Source organism: Xyrauchen texanus, chromosome 5, assembly GCF_025860055.1.
Source record: "Xyrauchen texanus isolate HMW12.3.18 chromosome 5, RBS_HiC_50CHRs, whole genome shotgun sequence".
NCBI classification, from domain to species: domain Eukaryota; kingdom Metazoa; phylum Chordata; class Actinopteri; order Cypriniformes; family Catostomidae; genus Xyrauchen; species Xyrauchen texanus.
Window position 1 is genome coordinate 44,309,868 of NC_068280.1, and position 24,071 is coordinate 44,333,938.

The 24,071-nt window shown below is 35.9% G+C and overlaps 1 protein-coding gene across 3 annotated transcripts; it reads right to left on the reverse strand.

Moving 5' to 3' along the window:
• Positions 1-689: 689 nt before the first annotated feature.
• LOC127644307 (regulator of G-protein signaling 11-like) lies at positions 690-15,222 on the reverse strand. 3 transcript variants are annotated; one of them, XM_052127429.1, is made up of 17 exons: positions 15,160-15,222; positions 14,186-14,282; positions 13,377-13,427; positions 11,755-11,861; positions 11,603-11,654; positions 10,845-10,903; positions 10,585-10,661; positions 10,066-10,147; positions 8,082-8,147; positions 7,757-7,780; positions 7,386-7,447; positions 7,140-7,253; positions 5,728-5,843; positions 3,310-3,397; positions 1,645-1,783; positions 973-1,055; positions 690-880 (listed from the first exon to the last, which is right to left on the reverse strand). In XM_052127429.1, the coding sequence occupies exons 1-17, from the start codon at positions 15,220-15,222 to the stop codon at positions 745-747; spliced, it is 1,416 nt and encodes a 471-aa protein (XP_051983389.1). In that variant the 3' UTR covers positions 690-744. The 3 variants fall into 3 exon arrangements, with proteins under 3 accessions (XP_051983389.1, XP_051983390.1, XP_051983391.1); XM_052127430.1 differs by lacking the exon at positions 15,160-15,222 and having other exon boundaries at positions 7,757-7,785; positions 8,078-8,147; XM_052127431.1 differs by lacking the exons at positions 11,603-11,654; positions 15,160-15,222 and having other exon boundaries at positions 7,757-7,785; positions 8,078-8,147; positions 11,751-11,861.
• Between the last annotated feature and the right edge of the window lie 8,849 nt (positions 15,223-24,071).

Consider the following 24,071-nt stretch of genomic DNA (forward strand, 5'->3'; position numbering starts at 1 on the left):
CATCCATTGGAAGTGCCTCACTGTAACTGCCATTTTTGCTTTTTTTCAAGAAAAGGAGGGATGAGTTATATTATTTTGTGTGTTAATCAACATTATGCCACAAATGCTGTCGACTGAGCTAAACTTATATTGAACACCAAAAATTCCTTTAATGCTACGTTTTGACATTTCTTTCCTCAGGACTCTTCTCAGTGCTTTATATGGTTAATAGAAATGTACTTTAAGCCAAGAGACTAGACTTTACAGTACACTGTCTTGTAATACAAACTGCATCATTCCCCATAAAGTATTCACTTAAGTGTGCTCATAAAATATGACTTGTTGTTAATAAATGAAAATAAAATGATGCATTATTAGCATACAGGAAAACAAAATCAAATAAACAGATACAAAAATATGACAAACATTAAAAGGAGTACATAATGTGAAAAGCAGGCTTTACACCTGAAACACTAAAAAAATTACAGACTTATAACATTTTAAAATGAATATGGTTATAAATATTGTGAAGTGACTGAAGCCATTATTGCTACAGCTTGTATTTTATGCATGAAATCTGTAATTCTATGTGGTAAAGAAATATGAATAGAGGAGCATTCTCTTTAAATAATAAACTTTAGTTTAAAACTACAACATCTGCTTTGTAGAGTGCAATAAAAAACAAGTCAGATGTCTACATTGCAACTGTATTAGGTAAGATAAGGTCACATTAAATATAAAAAATTAATAAAAAACATTGAGTGTTTAAAGTCGGGATGCAGTTCCAGAATTGATTTTGATAGAGTTAGAGTTCTTGGCCTTCCCATCATCATCTGCGTTGTGGGTGATGAGCGCGGGGGAGGGACTGGAGTGTCGCTGACGACGCATGAACGGAAACACACTGGACATACACACACACACACACACTGATAAGATGTCTCTACACTTGCAGACTGATCAATACACATTTAAGTAAACATGATTCATGTTTACCTTTTCTTGGCCTCCTGTGGTACTATGGCTTGAGCTAATAAATGTTTATAGAGCTCTGACTTGAGATAACGTGGGTATGAATCCTAAATAAATAAACAAAGTAGATTTGTTATTGTGCTTATGGCCTGAAATGTTTACCTGGAAACAACAGGAACATTCTTTTTCTGTATTTATTTGATTCAATTATTAATTGTATTAATGGAATAGTTCATCAATAGTTTCAATAGATTAATTTTTTTTTTACCTCATTTACTCTCCCTCATTTTGCTCCAAACTCTCATGACTTTTTTCTGTTGTGGAACACAAAAGGAGTTTAGGAGGAATGTTGATGCTGCTCTTTTCCATGCAACAAAAACATTTGGTGACCAGGGGCTGTCAAGCTCCAGATAGGACATAAAAGTACCATTCAAGTACTTCATATGACTCATGCAGTATATTATTCTCCTCTGAAGCCAATTGTTCACTTTGTATGAGGAACGTACCAAAATTTAGACCATTATTTACTGATAATCTTCCCTTTGTGTTTCTCCAAATTCAAACGTGTATTCTTTCATTGACTGTACAGTAAGCAGTGTGAACATTCTGTTAAACATCTGCTGTCAAACAGGTTTGGAACAATATGAGGGTGAGTAAATGATCACAGAAAACTTCCTTTAAATTGAAACTTTGTACCTTTTTCATGAGGAAGTAAATGTGCATCTGAGCATGGTCCAGGACAAAACGATGAGGACGCTTGAGTCCTTCCAGGGTTTTTTCCATAGTCTTGCTGTCAATATTCACCCAGCGACTTGCACCAGGGGCCAGAAACTGCCTAATTATAATGAAAATAAGATTTGAAGCTCAAATGGCCTTAGATCACTATAGAGCAAGGTTAAACCACATGAATTAAAAACAAACCTGTGGAAATTTAAGCAAGGGCATAGAATATTGGGGGTGGGGGAGGGGGTTGTACTTGATTGTTTTGATTATTGGGTAGGTTAATCCCCCCCAGAATCTACACCCCTGGATTTAACCCTTTAAGCTCTGAGGGTGTTTTAAAGATTTCCTGTTATAGTGGCATACCCAAATTTTAAGGGTTATAACTAAAAAAATAATAATAAAACAATAAAAAATTATTGTCAAGAGAACATTTTTAAAAATGTTAATGATATGGATTATGATACATTTTGACACTCTCAGCCTAATAAACTGCTGAAAAATCACAACAAATGAACCAAAAAAGTTTCTGATATGACATTATACACGATCAGCCACAACATTAAAACCACCTGCCTAATATTGTGTAGGTCCCCCTTGTGCCGCCAATACAGTGCCAACCCGCATCTCAGAATAGCATTCTGATATTATATTCTTCTCACCACAATTGTACAGAGTGGTTATCTGAGTTACTGTAGACTCATTCAGTTTCATTCTAGGTCATTTGAGCCATTACTGAGTCTGTGTCATGTACTTTCCACCATCTCCTGGTGGCCATATGTAATTAGAGTCAATGATCCTCTCTGCCCATATTTGGATGACTTCCACCTCTGGTTGCAGCAATTTGAATCCTAATACAATTGGTTTAGTGTTGCTGGACAACATACTACATCATTTCTGACGGAATCATCTGATCCAGGAAAGCTAATGTGTTTTTAGCCAGATAGCACATTGTGTGCTGTGTGTACGTTGTGCTTCATGTGGATTATCTAATTATCTATGCATCTGATTACATTTTGTGTGGGCTTGTTTTAAAGATAATCACATACCATAACTCCTCTAAGTTATGGTATGTGATATTTGATGTTTTGTTTGTTTTTTCATGAAGTTATAAGTTGAAAACACAACAAAAGCAACACCTATTTAAATGCAACCTGTATGTCAAAGACATATACTTAGGTATTACTCACTATATTTTTGTCCATGAGTAATACAAATAGGCTGGTTGTATTTTACTCTTTAAGCACTTTCCAACGACATATAGCACATGGCTATTTGATCAGTTTGATGTTTTGCTGATTACAATAATACAGTATGTGCAGTGCAAAATTATAAATAAATTATCAAAACAGAACACATCTGATTTGTCTGCAAATTTCAAAGCACTTGTTCAGTTTTGGTCATAATGCCTACATACATTGTAGAGTACAGCTTCTAAGCTTTAAAAAGATAATTTGTGTTGGTCAAAATTGTAGTTATTAAAATTTGTATAATTAATTTGTTCTCTGCAGGCAGCCGAACTTAAGCGGTTCATTATGCATCAACTTCCCACTACTAAAGGCACACAGAAGTGAACATGTTTTTTTGGAGTATTTAAAATGTGTAAAATACATTGTAACATGGATGAATTAAACCTCGTACTTGTAAACCTCTTCCACTTTCTCAGGGATTTTTGAGGTCTCGCCGTGACGTACGTCCTCACAGGCCTGCCAGAAACATAAGTTCTCCGCTGATAACAAGAGAGAAAGTAAGCACCATGAAAAAGAAAAAGAAGAAGAGCGAGAGAGAGGGAATGAGGGAGAGAGAAACATAAAAATATGTTACATTATTGATACATGCAGTGTGTGCAGCAGGATAAAAATGGGATGAGCTTCCATTAAACTCCAAAATCAGTACAGAGGAGAAAGATGGTTCTGTGCTCATGTTTAGAATTGGATTGAAATCACAGACAACTGGGACCCACTTAATATTAGGTGTCTTTAACTACTATGAACTTAAGCATTTGATACAATGTATTTGTATTGTACATATGCGTCATTGCATTGCACTTTCAATTAAATTATTTGCATTAATTGCATCTGTAGTTACACTGTTAACCTTACCTCTAATCCTAAACATAACCAACCCTTAACCCTAACCTAAACATAACCCTAACCCTAAACCTACCTATACAGCCATGGCCAAAAGTATTGGCAGTGACATAAACTTTGTGTTTTGCAAAGTTTGCTGCTTCAGTATCTGTAGATTATTTTTTCACATGTCTCTATGGTATATTGGAAAACAAAGATAAGCTTTTCATAAGTTTTAAAGGCTTTTATTGGCAAAAACACTCACTTTATGCAAAGGGTCAAAATTTACAGTGTTGACGCTTGTTCTTCATAACCTCTGCAATTCGATCTGGCATGCTGGATATCAGCTTCTGGGCCAAATCCTAACTGATGTCAATCCATTCTTGACTAATTAGTGCTCGGATTTGATCACAATTTGTGGGCTTCTGCTTGTCCACTCACCTTTTGAGGATTGACCACAGGTTCTCTATGGGATTAAGATCTGGGGAGTTGCCTGGCCACGGATCCAAAATTTCAATGTAATGATCTCCGAGCCACTTCATTATCACTCTTGCCTTGTGACATGGTGCTCCATCATGCTGGAAAATGCATGGATCATCACCAAATTGCTCCTGGATCGTTGGGAGAAGTTGTTCTTGCAGGACATTTTGATACCATTCTTTATTCATGGCAGTGTTTTTGGGCAGAATTGTGAGAGAGCCCACTCCCTTGGATGAAAAGCAACCCCACACATGGATGGTCTCAGGATGCTTCACTGTTGGCATTACACAGGACTCATGGTAGCGTTCACCTTTTCTTCTCCGGACTATCGATTTTCCAGATGTCCCAAACAGTCGGAAGGGGGCTTCATCAGAAAAATAACTTTGCACCAGTCTTCTGCTGTCCAATCCTTGTACTTCCTGCAGGATTTCAGTCTGTCCTTGATGTTTTTCTTGGAGAGAAGTGGCTTCTTTGCTGCTCTTCTTGACACCAGGCCATTGTCCAAAAGTCTTCGCCTCACTGTGCGTCCAGATACACTCACACAACCTGCTGCCAATATTGAGCAAACTCTGCACTGGTGGTGACACGATTGTGTAGCTGACTCCTCAGGAGGAAACGGTCCTGGTGCTTGCTGGACACTCTGGGACGTCCTGAAGCCTTCTTCACTGCAGATGAACCTCTCTCCTTGAAGTTCTTGATGATCTGGTAAATGGTTCTTTCAGGTGCAATATTCTTTGCAGCAATTTCCTTGCATGTGAGGCCATTTTGATGCAAAGCAGTTATGTTTACACATCTTTCTTTAGAGGTAACCATTGCTAACAAGAATATAATGATTGGAAGCACTTCTTCCCTCCTTTTATAGCAATCAGTCTGCTTTTATAATCCATTCAGAAATATAGAGTGATTTCTCCTGACTAGTACTCGTTCACACTTTCCCAGGTGCTGCTTATATGAAGGAGTGAAATGATTTTAGCTGGTCATTTTGTGCCAGGACCAAAAAACTGTGAAAATTGTTTTTTTGTGTTAAAGTAAAATAAATTGGCCAATGAAGCTTTTTGCAATTATTTAAAATGCATCTGATCACTCTGCACAATAAACTAGAAACAATGTGAATCAACACAACAACTGAAGCAGAAAACTTTGCGAAACACAAAATGTATGTCACTGCCATTAAAAATAATAGTATGTAGTTACACAATAAGTACATTGTATTGTATTTACTTTAATGATAGTACATAGTAGTTAAAGACACCTAATATGTACAATGGTATTACAGTACCATTTATTTTATGAATATGTTAATAATTCAGTGTCATTGTATATTATGTATGAAAGTACTGTGGTATTAACACCTGATACCATCACGGTGCCACAGTACTTTTTGTGAAGGTAATTATGATACAACTGCACAATTGACTGTTCATAGAATACATGACCTCATACGGTATTTTTAGCAGACCATATCTTGGATAACAGTGTGTGAGTGTGTATAAATACAGTATATACATACCGCTGAATTCTTTCTCCAGATAAATCAGAAGCTCTTTTCTGCCCAACTGATCGTTCAGCAGTTCCATGAAACTAAAGCTCCAACGCTCCACACGAAGTTTAGTTGGCACAGCAACCCTGTTAGAGGAGAGGAATTCCTTATTGACCTTCGAGTTCAAACAGATCGTTATTATTTTCAACTTGCATAGTTTATTTTTTAGGAGTTTAAAATGTTTCAAGTTACATTCTGCAATTGTACTCATTTATGCCATAAACAAGCTATATTTTTTTAAAAGTAGAGTCATAATTACACATACTAAACTCGCCAACATGGTGCTAGGATGTTGTGGATGGGTGCTAAAGGAGCTACTAAGTGGTTAGATGTTCTGGATGGGTGCTAAGGTGTTCTGGATGGGTGCTAAGGTATTCTGGGTGTTTGCTAAGTGCTTACTGGCCAAAATAAGAAAAAGAGCACATTCACATGTCTCTATTCTGGTTCCTAGATTTGGCTCAGGTTCCTCCTATTTTCAGTGTTTTACTGTTCACTAGACCAAAAAAATATATAATCCGAACACTTGTATTACAAAAGTAATTGCACACCTCTACTCAATAAGCAGCTTTATTTAAGGTATTATTCATAGCTGTAGCACAAATGGTTTATGCAACAAAGTTTAAAGGAATATTCCGGGTTCTATACAACTTCAGCTCAATTGTCAGCATTTGTGGCATAATGTTGATTACCTCAAAAAATAATTTCATCTCGTCCCTCCTTTTCTTCAAAAAAGAAGAAAACGAGGTTGCAGTGAGGCACTTACAATAGAAGTGAATGGGGCCAAATTTTGGAGGGTTGGTCTGTACTTATAAGGTCTGCACTTATATAGTGCTTTTTTTAACCGTAGAGTTTACTAAAGCGCTTTACACTGTGTCTCATTCACCCATTCACACTCACATTCACACACCAATGGTGGCAGAGCTGCCATGCAAAGGTGCTAGCCTGCCATTGGGAGCAACTTGGGGTTCAGTGTCTTGCCCAAGGACACTTTGGCATGTGTAGTCGTGTGGGCCGGGAATCGAACCGCCAACCCTGCAATTGGCAGCTGACCCGCTCTACCACCTGAGCCACAAAATTAGCTGTAAATTTGTTTAAACGAAGTTGTAAAATTGGCTATAACTTTACACAGAAAAGGTTAGTATGAAAAGTTTATCACAGAAAAGTATCACAGTTTAACGTCATGTGTCTATACCTTTAAAACAGTGAGCATTTTAATGAATACTGATTGGCCCAAATTCACCCAAATTGAGAGAAAAAGGGGAGAAAATCCACACAAAAAATGATAATAATATATATATATATATATATGAGAAGAAAAAAAGATTTGTTTTTTGTTTTATATAAAACAATACCAATTGTGTGTTTATATTTTGTTGACTCACGTGTTGGTGTTCATGTTCCAAAACAAGACATCATCTGTGATCCATGGGTTGCTAGGAAGGCATCCTTGCATTATGGGGTCATGTGGCTGGTACTGCTCACAGTACTTCACAAAACTACAAACACACAAACACACAGGGCCTTTAGAAAGGTTTATTGTCAGCAGATGTCCATTAAAAAGGAAACCTTTAAGGACATAGTCCATTAGCTATTGCAGAGCAATATACACACAAACACACATTCAGTACCTCTCGAGGCAAATTGAGGACTTGACACGGTTTCTCCCCAGGCCTAACCTGTTGTGTTCAATCTAAAGCCATTTAACATACACACAAACACACACACACAAATGCACAATGTAAACTAAATTTCGTTACATTCATAGTATGAATTTGGTTGTATACACTGTGCATTACTAAATTAAACTCTTATTAAGAAAATTAAAATACAGAAATATTTATGACAATAATAATAAAAGTATAATTATGTATAATTTATATAACATATTTAAAAAATATAATATTTTATTTAAATGTATTACTGTTTTAAACATATTTATACATCATAATAAAAACTGTAATAAAAGACAAATACTTAACATTCAGATATCTTACTGTACCTCTTTTTTGTAGAATTCTGCATTCTTTTCTGTAATTAACAATGACAAAATATCTATTAGGATATCTAACATTTGCACACAGTATGAATTTTATGATTTTGGCATGAAATGAAAGAGGTGAAAGCAGGAAATGAAGCAGCATTCAGCGATTACTTACTTGAATAAGGATGCATGATATAAAAAAGAAATAAAGAAAAAGAAAGCTGTAGAAGACGCTTAAACACGTGCAATTCAGCTGTGAATGTTTGTTCATATATTTTGGAAACTTTGGATAATGTGTTGTTGTGGGAGCGGTTAGTTGTGTTGTGGTGGTCAGCTCACTGACCAGTTGTACTCTTGTGTTCATGGTCCGTCTCTCTGGTCCGTGATCTAGAATGTCCAGTGCTCCTGGCTGAAAAATATGAAACATACATCAATATAATTAGAGTTTACATTATTGTACATAATATGACATTCCTATATATATATATATATATATATATATATATATATATATATATATACACACACACACAGCGTAACATAATGCCGTAAACCCTAAAACGACTGTAAAATTATGGTTTAAACAAATTTACAGTTCAAATAACACGAGTTGTAAGTGCTTTAATAAAATTATAAATTCTACACAAATTGTCCCCATTTCACTTCCATTGTAAGTGCCTCCCTGTAACCTCAATTTTTGCTTACAAAAAAAACAGAAACATTTGTCAAAATATATTTTTGTGGTTATCAACACTATGCCATAAATGCTGTCAATTGAGCTTAACTTGTATTGAACCCGGAATATTCCTTTAATTACATTCCACTGTAGTCAATCAGTGTTTGATTCGTGTATTATTTTGTTTTTCAACATTCAAATTAAAAATTTTTTCCAAACCTTGTTTTTTCCAGCCTTATAAACTAACCCAAATCCAAGTCATGTCTCGCAGGTGGATTTACTCTGTATCCAGACACACACACACATACACACACACACACACTGGCTGTGTGGGAATTAAATGGTCTCTAAATCCTTCCTAGATTAAATCATCATTTGGATTCCTCATTAAAATGCCCTTGTGCAAGAGCGCTTAAACAAACACACGCACACACACACATGCACACACAGTGTACACTAGTGGCCACTAAAACACACATAGTCACTTAGTAATAGTATATCCTCTTAAGTGCTCAGCCAAAAGATGGAACCATTAGAGATACACACACACACACACACATGCAAATACATAGCCCTGAACTCTATCCTTCCGGTTTACTTTTTATCATGTTACCTCAATTGTCTAAAAAAACTCAATGCACTTATCCTTTGCATTTCCCTCTATGTGTGTTTGTGTGTGTATTCATGAGTGTGCATTTTGAAGTCACTAATGTGTTCCACTCTATTTCTCCTTTTCTTTTCTAATATTTGCAAGAATCTGCCCTCCCTTTTTTGCCCTCTCCTCTCGCTCTGTTCCCCTTCCCCCTTTTTCTTGCTTTTAACCAACTAGCTGAATATTTTATAAGCAAAGGCTGGATAAAAATATGTAGGCACGTGTCAAACTGGCACAGATGCCACTGCAGCTTAGGCTTTGCACTGGCGCATGATGGGCTAATGCATTCAAAACACTTTGAATATCTGTATCACATTTATAAAAGGCTTGGATAAAACTTATGTTTGTTCTTATGTAGTTACATGTTAGTGGCATTGAGGTTCTATTGATAATTCTGCAAATATATAACACACACATTATACATCATACAGCACATTATAGTCATTTTAACCATTTTATTTACAAAAACTTACTGTTGCCACGGCACAGCGATGGTTAAAGAAGGTAATACCATGGTATTTTGAGATATACCATGTTATTTACTTCAAAAGTGCAATGGTATTGGTCAGAAACATGGTATTTTCATGGTACCATGTCCAAAAAAATTAAACAATGTACCAAGATATTTACATGTTACTCCAATGTATTTCAAAGAATACCATAGTACATGTGCAAAAACATGGTAATACCATGGTACTTTTTATATATATACCATGGTAATGAATGATTAAAATATTAATGTACCATGGTATTTAAATGGTACTCAAAGGTACTTCTATGGTTTTCTTATGTATTGTCCAAAACATGGTGAAACCATGGCACTTTAATATATACCTTGGAACAGGATAATTATTCTATGTATTATGGTATTTACATGCTAATCCATGGTATTTCAATTACTACCATGGCATTACCTTGCTGTATGTGACGAAAACAAGTAAAACCATGGTACTTTTCAGACAGTGTTAGTGTTGTGAATTTATCATGTTGAGTACTCACAGGAGGTCTGTTCACTAGCCAGTACGCTTGTTCTTGACACTCCAACACTATACGATCGGCTTTCCGTCGCTGTTTCGATGCCCTTAGCATAAAAATTAAATAACATGGCCAATTTACAAGTATAAAGTAAAAATGCCATAAAAAAATAAACATAAATACAAGTATTATAGCTGCTAACTATATATACTTTACTATACTTTGGGGTCAGAAGTAAGCTAAATCTAATAAAATATTCCTTTGGCGACTTTTGGGATGTCCTCAATTTGTGAAAGCAATATATATTGTATATTAACTAAATTGTAAAAATGCAATGTTTTCTTTTAGGTTTAGGGCTGGGGTGTGGGTTAGGGTTAGTCTATTGTAAATATAAACAGCTTTATGTAAAAAAACTAAAATAATACTAGAAGTACCTAGCTGCACCAACATAGCTGTGTGTGTGTGTGTGTGAGTGTGTGTGTGTGTGTGTGTGTGTGTGTGTGTGTGTGTGTGTGTGTGTGAGTGTGTTGTGAGGACTGTTACCTAAGCTGCTCTCTTGCCTGCATCACAACAAAGTCCCAAGTGTGGTTGATACGTTTGTGTAAAGCATTATAGCACCCCTAGAGACAGAGAGAGAGAGAGAGAGAGAGAGAGAGAGAGAGAGAGAGCGAGAGCGAGAGCTTGAACAACAGATTATTCCATGGTTCCAGGACTACATGAGTCTTACTAGATAGATACTAGAGAGTAGTAGTCCCAGCTATTAGACTAACTAGATGGTAGATATTGTGGATTTGGATAATTACCTTCTCATAATCAATCAGTTCTCCTTGTTTACGAATATTCTTCTTGGCCAAGTAGATTGCTAAAACACAACATATAAATAAATAAGCGTACATATATTTGTCTGGTTTCCCCTTCAGGGGATAGTTCACCCAAAAATGAAAATGTTCTCTCATCATTTACTGATAACACAAACAAGGATTTTTAGAAGAAAATCTCAGCTCTGTATGTCCTCACAATAAAAGTGAATGGTAGCCATATTACAAAAAAGGCAGCATAAACGTAATCCATATGACTCCAGTGGTTAAATCAATATCTTCAGAAGCAATATGATAGGTGTGAGTGAGAAACAGATAAATATTTAAGTCTTTTTTTACTATAAATTCTCCTTCCTTCCTGTAGGTGGCGATATGAACAAGAAATGTGAATCACCAAAAACAAAAAAAGAAGAATATGAAAGTGAATGTGAATGTGATAGAGGAGATTGAAAGCAAAAAAGGACTTAAATATGGATCAGTTTCTTACCCACACTTATCATTGCACTTCTGAAGGCATGGATTTAACCACATTTATGCTGCCTTTATGTGCTTTTGGACCTTTACAGTTTTGGTCACCATTCACTTGCATTGTATGGACCTACAGAACTGAGATATTCTTCTAAAAATCTTTGTTTGTGTTCAGCAGAAGAAAGTCATACACATCTGGGATGGCATGAGAGTGAGTCAATGATGAATTGTAATTCTTGGGAGAACTATCCCATTATTGGGCACTTAGTACTCACCATAGTCGAGCTCTGAAGCAGGCCAGCATGTTGATGTCCAGTAGTATGGTGTCTGATAAAGAAAGAGAGAGAGATTCATTAGATACTGTGTTTGATGATGAAAGTTTAGCTTGGAATTATATGCAAATATAATCATGTGTGTGTGTGCATACCTGAAAACGATATGGTGAATCGTCAGATTTCAGAGTAAGGTTTCTGGGTTCTTTTAAAGGGTAGATGTAACCATACTTCACAAGGGTTTGTCCAATGTGCAATGCCTCTAATTAAAAATAAGCAAAAAACAAATGCACATACTACATACACACCCAGGTACAGTACATACAAAACAAAGCCCACTAAAGCTTTATGAGGACAATCAGGGAAATAAAATAGTGTGCAAATGTTGAAACCTGGAAACATATATGGGAATACAAACATTCCAGTCCAACCCTTGACTAGCTGTTCCCTCACTGGAGTGCAGAGATTTGCCAAACTCTCTGGAGTCTTGTTTATGTCAGGCACAGCTGTATAAATCACTGCTTGTTTATTAAGGCAAAAAAACATATGTTTTTAATTTTTTATTTGTGACATTTATGCATTTACCTTTAAAATCTTTCACACACCTCACTTAACATTACAGAAATCGACTTTGTGGCACCAAAGCGACACTAATAAGCAATTCAGTTCCCTTGTGTATTTGTGTGTATGTGTATGCTTTGAAGACCCCTAAGGACTGAACTTGGAGAATAATGTTATCTCCAAAGGCCACAACCTCAAGACACACACACAGGAAACTGGAAAGCTTAAAATAATGAATAGAACTACATTAATACATTTTTTGAAGAAAATATGAGTGGAGCTAGCCCAAGAAAAAGTTACTGCCATGATGCTACACTTTTTAAAATGCACCGGAAAAAATGTTAAACTAAAACATGTGCTTCAAGCATTTTTTATTTATTTATCTATTTTATTTATTTATGAAATAAACAAAAATTAAATTTCTTTCATCATTTATTCACTTTCATGCCATCCCAGATGTGTATGACTTTCTTTCATCTGCAGAAAAAAACAAAGATTTTAGAAAATTGTCTCAGCTCTGTTGGTTCTTTCAATGCAAGAGAATGATGGCCAGACCTTTAAAGCTCCAAAAAAATCACACATATGCAGCATAAAAGTAATCCATATTATTCCAATGGTTTAATATATGTCTTCTGAAGTGATGCAATCTCTCTGCGTGGAAAGATAGATTTATATTTAAGTCCTTTTTACTATAAATCCTCACTTTCAATGTGAAAGTGAAAGTGGAGATTTATAGTAAAAAAGAACATAGATCAGTTTCTCAACTACGCTAATTATGTTGCTTCTGAAAACATATATTTAAACACTGGAGTTATATGGATTACTTTTATGCTGCTGTCAGATGATTTTTGGAGCTTGAAAGGTCTGGTCACCATTCACTTGCATTGTACAGACCTACAGAGCTGATATATTCTCCTAAAAATCTTCATTAGTGTTCAGCAGAAGAAAGAAAGTCATACATATCTGGGATGGCATGAGAGTGAGTAAATGATGAGAGAATTGTTGTTATCACTTTTAACAATGTGTAGGGTATGGTGTCTGGTTGCCAGGGCATTACTATACGTTGGCGTATACTGTTCAGATATTTACATCTCTTTTTTAAATATACATTTGGTATAAAGTTAGCTAAGTTTCAATTAAGAGGTTCAAAATGTTATACTCCACTGTACCATCAGTTTAATATGAGAAATAGATACAGTTCACATTACTGTCCTACCTTCATCAGAGATGGAATACTTCTTAATTAGCCATTCAATAATGTCAGCGCCTGTATAAGATTACATATGATTGCAGTTAACAAAAGCAAACACAAACACAAACACAGACACCAAAAATATGCTATCTATCTATCTATCTATCTATCTATCTATCTATCTATCTACCTATCTATCTATCTATCTATCTATCTATCTATCTATCTATCTATCTATCTATCTATCTATCTATCTATCTATCTATCTATCTATCTATCTATCTATCTATCTGTCTGTCTATCTATCCTATAGCAGAATTGACCACTATCCCTTTTTAGTTAATTTGGGCGTGTTTTCAAAGACATGCTATTACTGTTTTAGTAGACTTTGATTTCATTTTGACTTTGACTTACATTTCTTTTATATGCCAAAAATAGTAATTTGCTCTTTCACACATAGCCCTGTGTCCTCTGAGAAATAGTGCAGGCGCAAAACATGCACAGTTTGACTAATTAATAGCAAGGAAAATGAGCACAGAGGCTGAGCGTGCACAAAGGAGTCTAATTTCACTGCGCAAGCTTCTATTGATTCACTATCCTCATATGCACTCAAGACTTTCCAAGATATGCATAGATACTTACCTGAGAAATGCACACTATTTTCATAATAATAATGAGACAGAATTCTAGTCGTGCCTCACCGGTATCTGTAATCATGCCATAACAAGTCAGTGACTGGAAAATAAGCGGAACAGCCACGTCCATTTGGGATTATCAAGGGAGTGTGAGTGATGCTTGAAGTTTAATGCAGTAATGGAAAGAGTAGGGCTCACCAGTCATTGCGTGTGGTATGACTGTAATAAGAAGACGCTGGTTGCGCAGCTTGATGCCCATATCAGGGTCCTGCATGGATATTATCATCCGCTCCATCTGTAAGCAAACAGTGGATATGAAATGTCAAGCAGTGACAGCAGTGTCATGTAGTGTGACATGCTATATAGATAAACTGGGACAACTTATGATCAAATGTCATTGCAGTTGTTTTATATTATGACACTAAATGGTTTAGCCCTACACACAGTACCATTTTAAATAGAAAAAATTCTCAATCAAACTATAGTGAGGAATAAATAAATAGTAAACACAAAATAATAAGTGTCCCACTTTACCTGCACTCACCCTACGTAAACTAACTTAAAGAAAAAATAAGATTGTATAATTGTTATACTTACCGTTTAATGACCCCCATATTACAGTAATTGAAAACTACATGCAACATATGTACTTTAAAACAAATGTCACTCCATGGGACTATTTAAGTGAACTACACAAACAAAATGTTAAAAAACTTAATACAAAAAAATAAATAAATATATAAATAATACTTTCCTATCCATGCATAGAATAAAGACATAAAACACCCAGGATGCATACCTTAAAACTTTTAACTTTACAATTAGAGTAAAATAGGTTTTGATTATTTAAGTAGCCTATTGGAAGGCAAATTCCATAAATATTTAGGTGATTTTAACCTTAAAAAAGCAGCAAAGGCGTCAATCAATAATAAGAGAAATAGCCTATAAAAGGAGGTAAAGCTCATAGTTAATGTGAAATGTATAGAGCAATGGTTGCAAATTATATTCAATGTGATTATAAAGAAATGATTTGCAACAGAAAAGGTATAAAGCAATGATGTGGGATAAAAGTGTTCCTATACTCTGATTTACAGGGTGAAGCTCTTTTTGCAATATGACTGTCTTTACTACAGCAGTTCTATAGGATGTAGCCTACATGAAATTGAACTTACCTTGGTCAGGCAGGGCATTTGTTGTCGTTGCACTCCATCCTGACTGAGCGTGTTGATGGTCATGTTCACGGCTCCTCTTGTGCTATGGATGTGAAGTTGAAGGGAGCTGGATCGTGAAGCTGATGTTTAGAGAGTCTGGTGTCCCGTCAGCGGAGAGGCGGTGGGGTGGCGCTACATTCGAGTATCACATGTGTTTAAAACGGCTGTAAAATAGCGCCGCCCAGTGGTGTGTTCAAAAGTTTGTTAGTTAAGTTAACTAATATGACTATATTGAGAAAGTGTATATTTAAGGTGCTGTAACTTTTACAGTTTGTACTATTTTGAATCACTTTTTAGCTTTCTTAGCAGGTCATTTACTGTATGTAAACAGTCCTGCAATGTGACAATTTTTCATATACCATGTAGTTTGTTGTTAAATCTAAGGTCATAAAAATGTATGTATAACAATTATAGAAGTATGTATTCTGTGTTGTCACTTTCCAGCAGTGTGAAAACTGCAAGTGAACACATAATCCATAATAGAACCATCTTTAGCCTGCATGTAGGGTTTAACCATGCTAATAAATAAAGTAGGCCTACAGTGGCCCCCAAAATATTTGGGTACTTAAAGCTGATGCCTCTCTGCAGCACTAGCACCATCAAATGGAATGGAACCCAATTTTCAGCAGCCTGTGTTCCGAAAGTATTTTCCCCATTCATTTCTTCCATAGACTTTTAATAAAATCCTTCATAAAATAATTGTGAGCCATGAACAAACCAAGGTGTCTTTTTACGGCTCTCCCTTTTTATTTGTATGGTATCCTCAAACGGTGGAAATCCTCAAAATGTGAATTTTTTACATTTGTTTTTTTTTTTTACTATTGTAACATATAACAGGGGAATACACATAAATAAATCATGTACAGCTTACTTTGACCTATAGCACCACAGTACAATTATCAATCTCTATCAGAATCTCTATCAATAATCTTTTTCAACAGCAAAGATGTCTAATCAGCTTTTCTTTTGTTCTTTAAAGCATGTAAAGATTCATAAAAAATCTTCAGGTCATTGTAGAAAAGTCTAATATTTGGCACATTTGATATACACTGTGCTTTGTGTTTGTGATATTTACCAAACAATGCAAAAACTTTAATTGTGTTGTCAATCTCCAATAAACCGCTATTACATTACAAAAACAAGACCAGTTATTTGAACATTTTTGTGAAAAATCTCAGAAACAATTAAAGAGATTTGAGACCAAAATGATTTTGTATGCTTACAATTAAAAAATAAGTGTAAGATTGTTTCAGCTTCCTCTTTGCAGAAACAACATAATGGTGAAAGATCATCCTCAAATTTGCTAATAAAGGCATTGCAGGGGTAATATCGATTTATTTTTTTAAATTGAATTTCTTTAATTTTGTTAGGACTTACATATTTATTAACATCTAACAGCAATTTCTGAACGTAAAAAGAAAATCAAATTTTCACTTCATAACACTAGAAGGGAGATTTTTTATCTTTGGCTAATATCTTTCTAATAAATACATTATTAAATTAGTTTTCTCTGATGTCAATGCCTCCAACAGTGAGACTGGAAGTAAACCAGTTATAGAAATATACCTCTTTTCATTTTTTATGAGATGAAATATTTTTGGGGAAATACAACAAACACATTTTAAGTATTCTTTCTGATGTACTAAAGTATTAAATCATTCATTTATAGTAACTATATACAGTATTTCACCAGAATGATTTTATAATTCTGCAACAAAAATGTATCCTTTGTTCAACTAGTCTATCTTGAAAATAGTCTTGTTTGTAGAGTCATTTCCACACATCCAAAGTTTGTTTATGGAAGTTGGCCATTTTAAAGGGGAGTTTGGTACATTTGAAATTACAAGAAAGTAGAAACTTAAGTCCACCACATCTATTAAAGTTTACATTGGGGATAAAAAAAAAATGCATTATTGTTCCCATCGAGACAATGTTTGATCCAATTAATTTTAAAGATACAGTTAGTACTAAAGTCACACGCATTCAACCCTCCCTCCCTCTGAGAAACTTCTAATAATTGTTTTCCTTTTAACATACTCTGTCTTATTTCTCCAGATGAATCTGTATATACCAGTCTTGAAACCCCTTCAGCCTTGGAAACCAAAGTACAACCCTGAATAGATGTTCAAAGTCTCTTTGGAGCCAACAATTAAAAATATTTCTATTTTATTTTTTATTTTTTTGTACTTTAACTCTTTCAGAGGCTGATTTGGTAATCAAAATTCCTAAGTATCTAACCAACTTTTTGACCTCTATTCCAGATATATTTAAGTCGTCCAATTGATGCACTCATAATCTCACTTTTAGACTAATTCACCGATAGACCTGAGGCATCAGAGAATCCAGAATAATGGATGGTTTTTAATGGATGGAACAAAAAAAAAAAAAATTTGTTCTTTAAAAATAAACAAGTATCATCTGCAAGTTGAGTAATAATTAAATTGTGATCTCCTATCTCAATGCCTTTAATTTTAGAGCAATGTATAGTGTAGAGATTTAATGTTTCAGCTAATAATGAAAATAAAAATAGGGGGATATAGGGCAACCTTGTCTAATTCCTCTTCGAAGAATAAACTGAGGAGAAGTACCATTAGACAAGGATACATTACTAGAAATGTTATTATAAAATGTTTGTACCATATTTATAAATCCTGGGCTAAAATCAAAACACAACCTGATGAAGTTGTGTTCTAATGTATCAAACGCCTTATACAAATCTAGAAATAACTAGTTCTGGATAATCTAAAAGGATTAACACCAAATGAGTATTATTTGAAATGGGTCTTCCCTTCACGAAACCTGATTGGGTGACTAATATAATTTCCTCCAAGCATGGTTTTAATCTATTGGCATATAAAGATGCTAATAATTTGTAATCTGAGTTAAGTAGTGTAATAGGACGCCAGTTATCTAAATGCAAAATATCTTTATTAGGATTTGGAATCAATGTAATTAGGCCTTGCTTCTTTGACTCTGAAAGCTCACCATTTCCCACACATTCCTTTAACATATCCAAAATAAACACTCTAATAGTAAAGGAAGAGGGACTGTCCATATTGAATGAATCTGTAAATATCTACAAAAGAGAGATTAGAACATAACACGTAAGAATATCTTTTGTAACTCCATACATTGTATAAAGTGTGTACTGAACTTGGAGCATTGTGCCTGTTGGCGCTTCTGCTACATTTACACTGAGATGTTCATGGTTGCTGTAGCAACCCCAACTGTCCAAATGCAGAGCTTTTAATATCCAATCCTGACATAGGAGGCAGGACTTGTCGGAATACAGTTGGAAAAGCAAACGAGCGCACGCAGAGGACATACAAGGAGAGAGAACAAGTGAAATCTTGCACACGCAAAACAATTTATTAGTCTTTGCAAGATGAAACGTTGCTTTACAAAACTGATTTCAAGCACGTAAAAATGAACTTTTTGTGCATTCAAAATATCATAGTGTGTGCAAAAAAATTTTGTGTGCTCAAAATGTCATCTTGCTCATGCAAATAACTTTTTTGCGCTCAAAATATCAACTTGCATACACAGAACATTTTTTTGCGCTCCAAATACAATTTTGGCACATATAGGCCTACCTGTATAGCTCCATAATCTAGGCTCTGGCAATAGTACTGTATACTCTCTCCAGTACACAAGGAGCGTATATGAGTCGTGTCGCTCTTCACTTGCTAAGTGTGAAATGCCCTTTAAGGGTTTCTGTAGTTATTTTGTGATTAACTATTTTTTTTTTTTTTTCAGTTATGGGCGATATACATTTGCAGATAGAAGCAAACTAATGTAAAAGTAGTTTAAATAATTAACACATGTTGGAATCTATTCACTTACATTTGAATAAATTAATATGTACCGTGCCCCAAGGAAACTTTAGTAACAGGTGTTCTGACGATTTGCGCTACCCATCGATATGTGCTACTTACTGGGTATGCGTGCAAACAACATCGTTATAAACAGCGTGTCACCACATCATTGACACTCATTAGAAGTGCTCTTGATCATAATTGTCTATTAGTGTTAATATAAGCTGATTGGGACTTTTACTAACATACTATTTTAACCTAATGTTAAAAAAAATATGATTTCTAATACAACTGTGTTAAATATGCTATGGAAACATTGGTAGGTCATTCACAGATGCTCTATTTCAGTATTTTGTTGTGTTAGCTATGTGGTACCATGGTACAGATGCTAGTATTTTGCTATGTACTTTGTTACTGTAAGAAATAGAAATGTTAATTCTACATCTCAGCTCTGTCCAAGAGAGATGCTGAGTTGCTGCATTCCTTTCTGTATGTATTATCAAACATCTGTTTCATATTGAGATGGAGCTGTGGAGGCCCCCTCCTCACTCTGTCTGAGCATACATCGACTGTTTGTGTACATTGTATTAGTGTGTGTGTACTTTATACGATTGTCTATGGCATGGTCCATCAGGCTCTCGTAGAGAGCAGCCTTTTCATATAGGTTTTGGGCTCTCAAGGATTCGAAGGAGTCTGTCATATGGAATTGTTATCTGTATGAGGTAATGTTTGTTCTTATTGGATAGTCCTGTAAACTCCCCTCCAACATTGCAATATATATATTTGTACGCTATATGAGCTGAGTTGAGCTACTTTGAATTCGCTCCCCAACGTCGGATGCTTTGTACTGATTCAGTCACGACTCAATAAAAGACGGAGAGAAAAGGCACTGCTATCGTTTAGAAGACTTTTATTTCTAACAGTTACTGAATGAGTACCATGTTCATGTACCATGGTATTTATTTACATAGTACCCCAAAGTATATCAGAGTGTACCTTGGTATTACCTCGATGCATGTACGTAAATATATGTTAAAACGGTGGTGCATGTTATTTTCCATTGTACAATTTTCAAAATACCATTGTATGACCATGGTGCCATGTCTAAAAATCATGGTAGTACTATGATAGTATGAACAAAAAAACCTAGGTAGTGCCATGGTCCAAAAAACAAGATTATGAATTTAATTTAATTTTTTTAATGAATACTATTTTACGCATCCAAAATACAATGGATACAAGGTACATGTCGAAAGAATTATGCTAGTTCTGAGGTCATTTTTGGTAGTTTTGTTTGGTACTGATGTCTGATGTTAACATTTAGACTGATGCATGTATAAATGATGATGTATTTTCTCTTTTACAGCAGAGATGAGTGATATCCGGCATGTATTGCTGCCAAAGAGGTTTTGTATCATCTGGACATCTCACTGGGCAGCCTGCTGCAGAGCTCCTCTGGGGGGGGTTCAGGACCCCCCCCATCTGAGGGTTGCCCCCCCTAAAATATCATTAAAATATGTGTATTGTAAATAATATAATGATATATTCTTAAAATAATCGTTTAAGAAATAAAATAATACAAATGCAAATGCTGCAACAACAAAAAAACCCTTCAAAAATGGCTCTTTAGAATTGTTATGTTTGTTGTCCCCCCAACATTTTGATGAAATTTTCGCCCCTGGTCCCACACCTGGATTAGAGAAGAGCACAGTGGAGCTGGTGGAGGAGTTCATCTTTCATGTTCCTAAAGACAGAAACATCCAACCAAAGGTGAGGAAAAAAATCCACATTAATACCAAGTAGCTTTAAAGCTATTTTCTCACTTTCAGTGTTAGAATAGTTATTGTTTTGCCTTTGTTTGGCGGGGCGATATGAGACACTAAGGATGGTATGTGTTTGCTGATGCATCTCATGTTGGGTTTGACACAGGATGAGCTGCGTTCAGGAACTGCAGCTGCTGGAGATCATGTGCAGTTACTTCCAGGAACAGAGTAAAGATGCAATCCGACAGATCATTTTCTCCACACTCTTCAGTCTCCAAGGCAACAAGGCTGACGAGAGCCACATAGCCATGATGGGCAAGCTGGTCTCCATGGTGATAGCTGTGTGTCGGGTGCCAATATTAGAGTGTGCAGCCATCTGGTTACAGGTGTGTGATGTAGGGAATAAGAGCATTTACTTTGGTTTTGTGTACTTTCTCAGTAAAGATGCCATGCCTAGATCATTGTTAAGTCTTATAAAGTTAAGGAAATGTTTCATGTTCAACACAAGTTCAACTCCATCTACAGCATTTGTAGCATAATGTTGACCACCCCGCACTTTCCTCATTTATTTAATACAAAAGCAAAAATCGCAGTTACAATAAGGCACTTATAGTGAAAGTGAATGGGGCCAGTCCATAAATGTTAAACTACACATTCAAGGGAGGCTGGGCAACTCAGTGAGTAAAGACACTGACTACCACCCCTGGAGTCGTGAGTTTGAAACCAAGGCATGCTGAGTGACTCCAGCCAAGTCTCCTAAGCAACCAAATTGGCCCGGTTGCTAGGGAGGGTAGAGTCATATATGGTAACATCCTCGTGGATGCTATAATGTGGTTCTCGCTCTCGGTGGGGCACGTGGTGAGTTGGACATGGATGCCAAGGATAACAGCCTTCAAACGAGCTATGTCTATACGGTGACACACTCAACAAGCCACGTGATAAGATGCGCGGCTTGCCTGTCAGACGTGGAGGCAACTGAGATTCGTCCTCCGCCACCCGGATTGAGGTGAGTCACTACGCCACCTAGAGGACTTAGAGTGCATTGGGAATTGGGCATTCCAAATTGGGGAGAAAAGGAGAGAAAACATTTTAAAATACACATTCAAAAGTGTATCCACAAGATGTAAACATTATATGTGTTAACATGCTTTTAATGTGATAAAATTGCTGACTTACCTAATCAATGTAAAGTAATATTACAATATTAAAACTGTATCATGTCGATGCAATGCCAGTAATCTCTTCAAGCAATTTTATCACACGTTAACAAGTATGTTTACATCTTGTTGCTTTACTTCTGAAACTTTTGAGTGTGTAATTCACCGTTTATAGATTGGCCCCATTCACTTCCATTGTAAGAGCCTTTCTGTAACCACAATAGTTTGTTTTTTTGTTTGTTTTTTTAAAGCGAGGGATGAGTCAAAATATTTTTTTGTGGTAATCAACGTTGTGCTACAAATGCTGCCGATTGAGCTTAACTTGTACTAAACCCGGAACAATAATTCAAGAATATTAGGGGGAATATCATGAAAACGTGTCCCTGAAATCAAAATATATATGTATTCTATAGACAATAAATCAATTAAGATGCATTGTGACGTTATTTTCATGCACATTTTTTACCCAAATTCTCATTAGCAATACAGGTGCTGGTCATATAATTAGAATATCATCAAAAAGTTGATTTATTTGAGTAATTCCATTCAAAAAGTGAAACTTGGATATTATGTTCATTCATTACACACAGACTGATATATTTCATATGTTTATTTCATTTAATTGTGATGATTAAAACTGACAACTAATGAAAATCCCAAATGCAGTATCTCCGAAAATTCGAATATTACTTAAGACCAGTACAAAAAAAGGATTTTTAGAAATGTTGGCCAACTGAAAAGTATGAACATGAGAAGTATGAGCATGTACAGCACTCAATACTTAGTTGGGGCTCCTTTTGCCTGAATTACTGCAGCAATGCGGCGTAGCATGGAGTCGATCTGTCTGTGGCACTGCTCGGGTGTTATGAGAGCTCAGGTTGCTCTGATAATGGCCTTCAGCTCTTCTGCATTGTTGGGTCTGGCGTATCGCATCTTCCTCTTCACAATACCCCATAGATTTTCTATAGGGTTAAGGTCAGGCGAGTTTGCTGGCCAATTAAGAACAGGGATACCATGGTGCTTAAACCAGGTGCCAAGTCCTGTTGGAAAATGAAATCTGCATCTCCATAAAGTTGGTCAGCAGCAGGAAGCATGAAGTGCTCTAAAACTTCCAGGTAGACGGCTGCGTTGACCTTGGACCTCGGAAAACACAGTGGACCAACACCAGCAGATGACATGGCACCCCAAACCATCACTGACTGTGGAAACTTTACACTGGATTTCAAGCAACGTGGATTCTGTGCCTCTCCTCTCTTCCTCCAGACTCTGGGACCTTGATTTCTAAAGGAAATGCTAAATTTACTTTCATCAGAGAACATAACTTTGGATCACTCAGCAGCAGTCCAGTCCTTTTTGTCTTTAGCCCAGGCAAAACGCTTCTGACGCTGTGTCTTGTTCAAGAATGGCTTGACACAAGGAATGCGACAGCTGAAACCAATGTCTTGCATACGTCTGTGCATGGTGGTTCTTGAAGCACTGACTCCAGCTGCAGTCCACTCTTTGTGAATCTCCCCCACATTTTTGAATGGGTTTTGTTTCACAATCCTCTCCAGGGTGCGGTTATCCCTATTGCTTGTACACTTTTTTTCTACCACATCTTTCCTTCCCTTCGCCTCTCTACTAATGTGCTTGGACACTGAGCTCTGTGAACAGCCAGCCTCTTTATCAATGACCTTTTGTGTCTTGCCCTCCTTGTGCAAGGTGTCAATGGTCACCTTTTGGACAGCTGTCAAGTCAGCAGTCTTCCCCATGATTGTATAGCCTACAGAACTAGACTGAGAGACCTTTGCAGGTGTTTTGAGTTAATTAGCTGATTAGAGTGTGGCACCCGGTGTCTTCAATATTGAACCTTTTCAGAATATTCTAATTTTCTGAGATACTGATTTTGGGGTTTTTCATTAGTTGTCAGTTATAATCATCAAAATTAAAAGGAATGAACACTTGAAATATATCAGTCTGTGTGGAATGAATGTATACATTATCCAAGTTTCACTTTTTGAATGGAATTACTCAAATAAATCAACTTTTTTGATGATATTCTAATTATATGACCAGCACCTGTAAACACTTGAAGTTTGAACAGTTTGAATATGTATTAAAAACATACACAGAAAATATTAGTAAATGCATTTATTAAT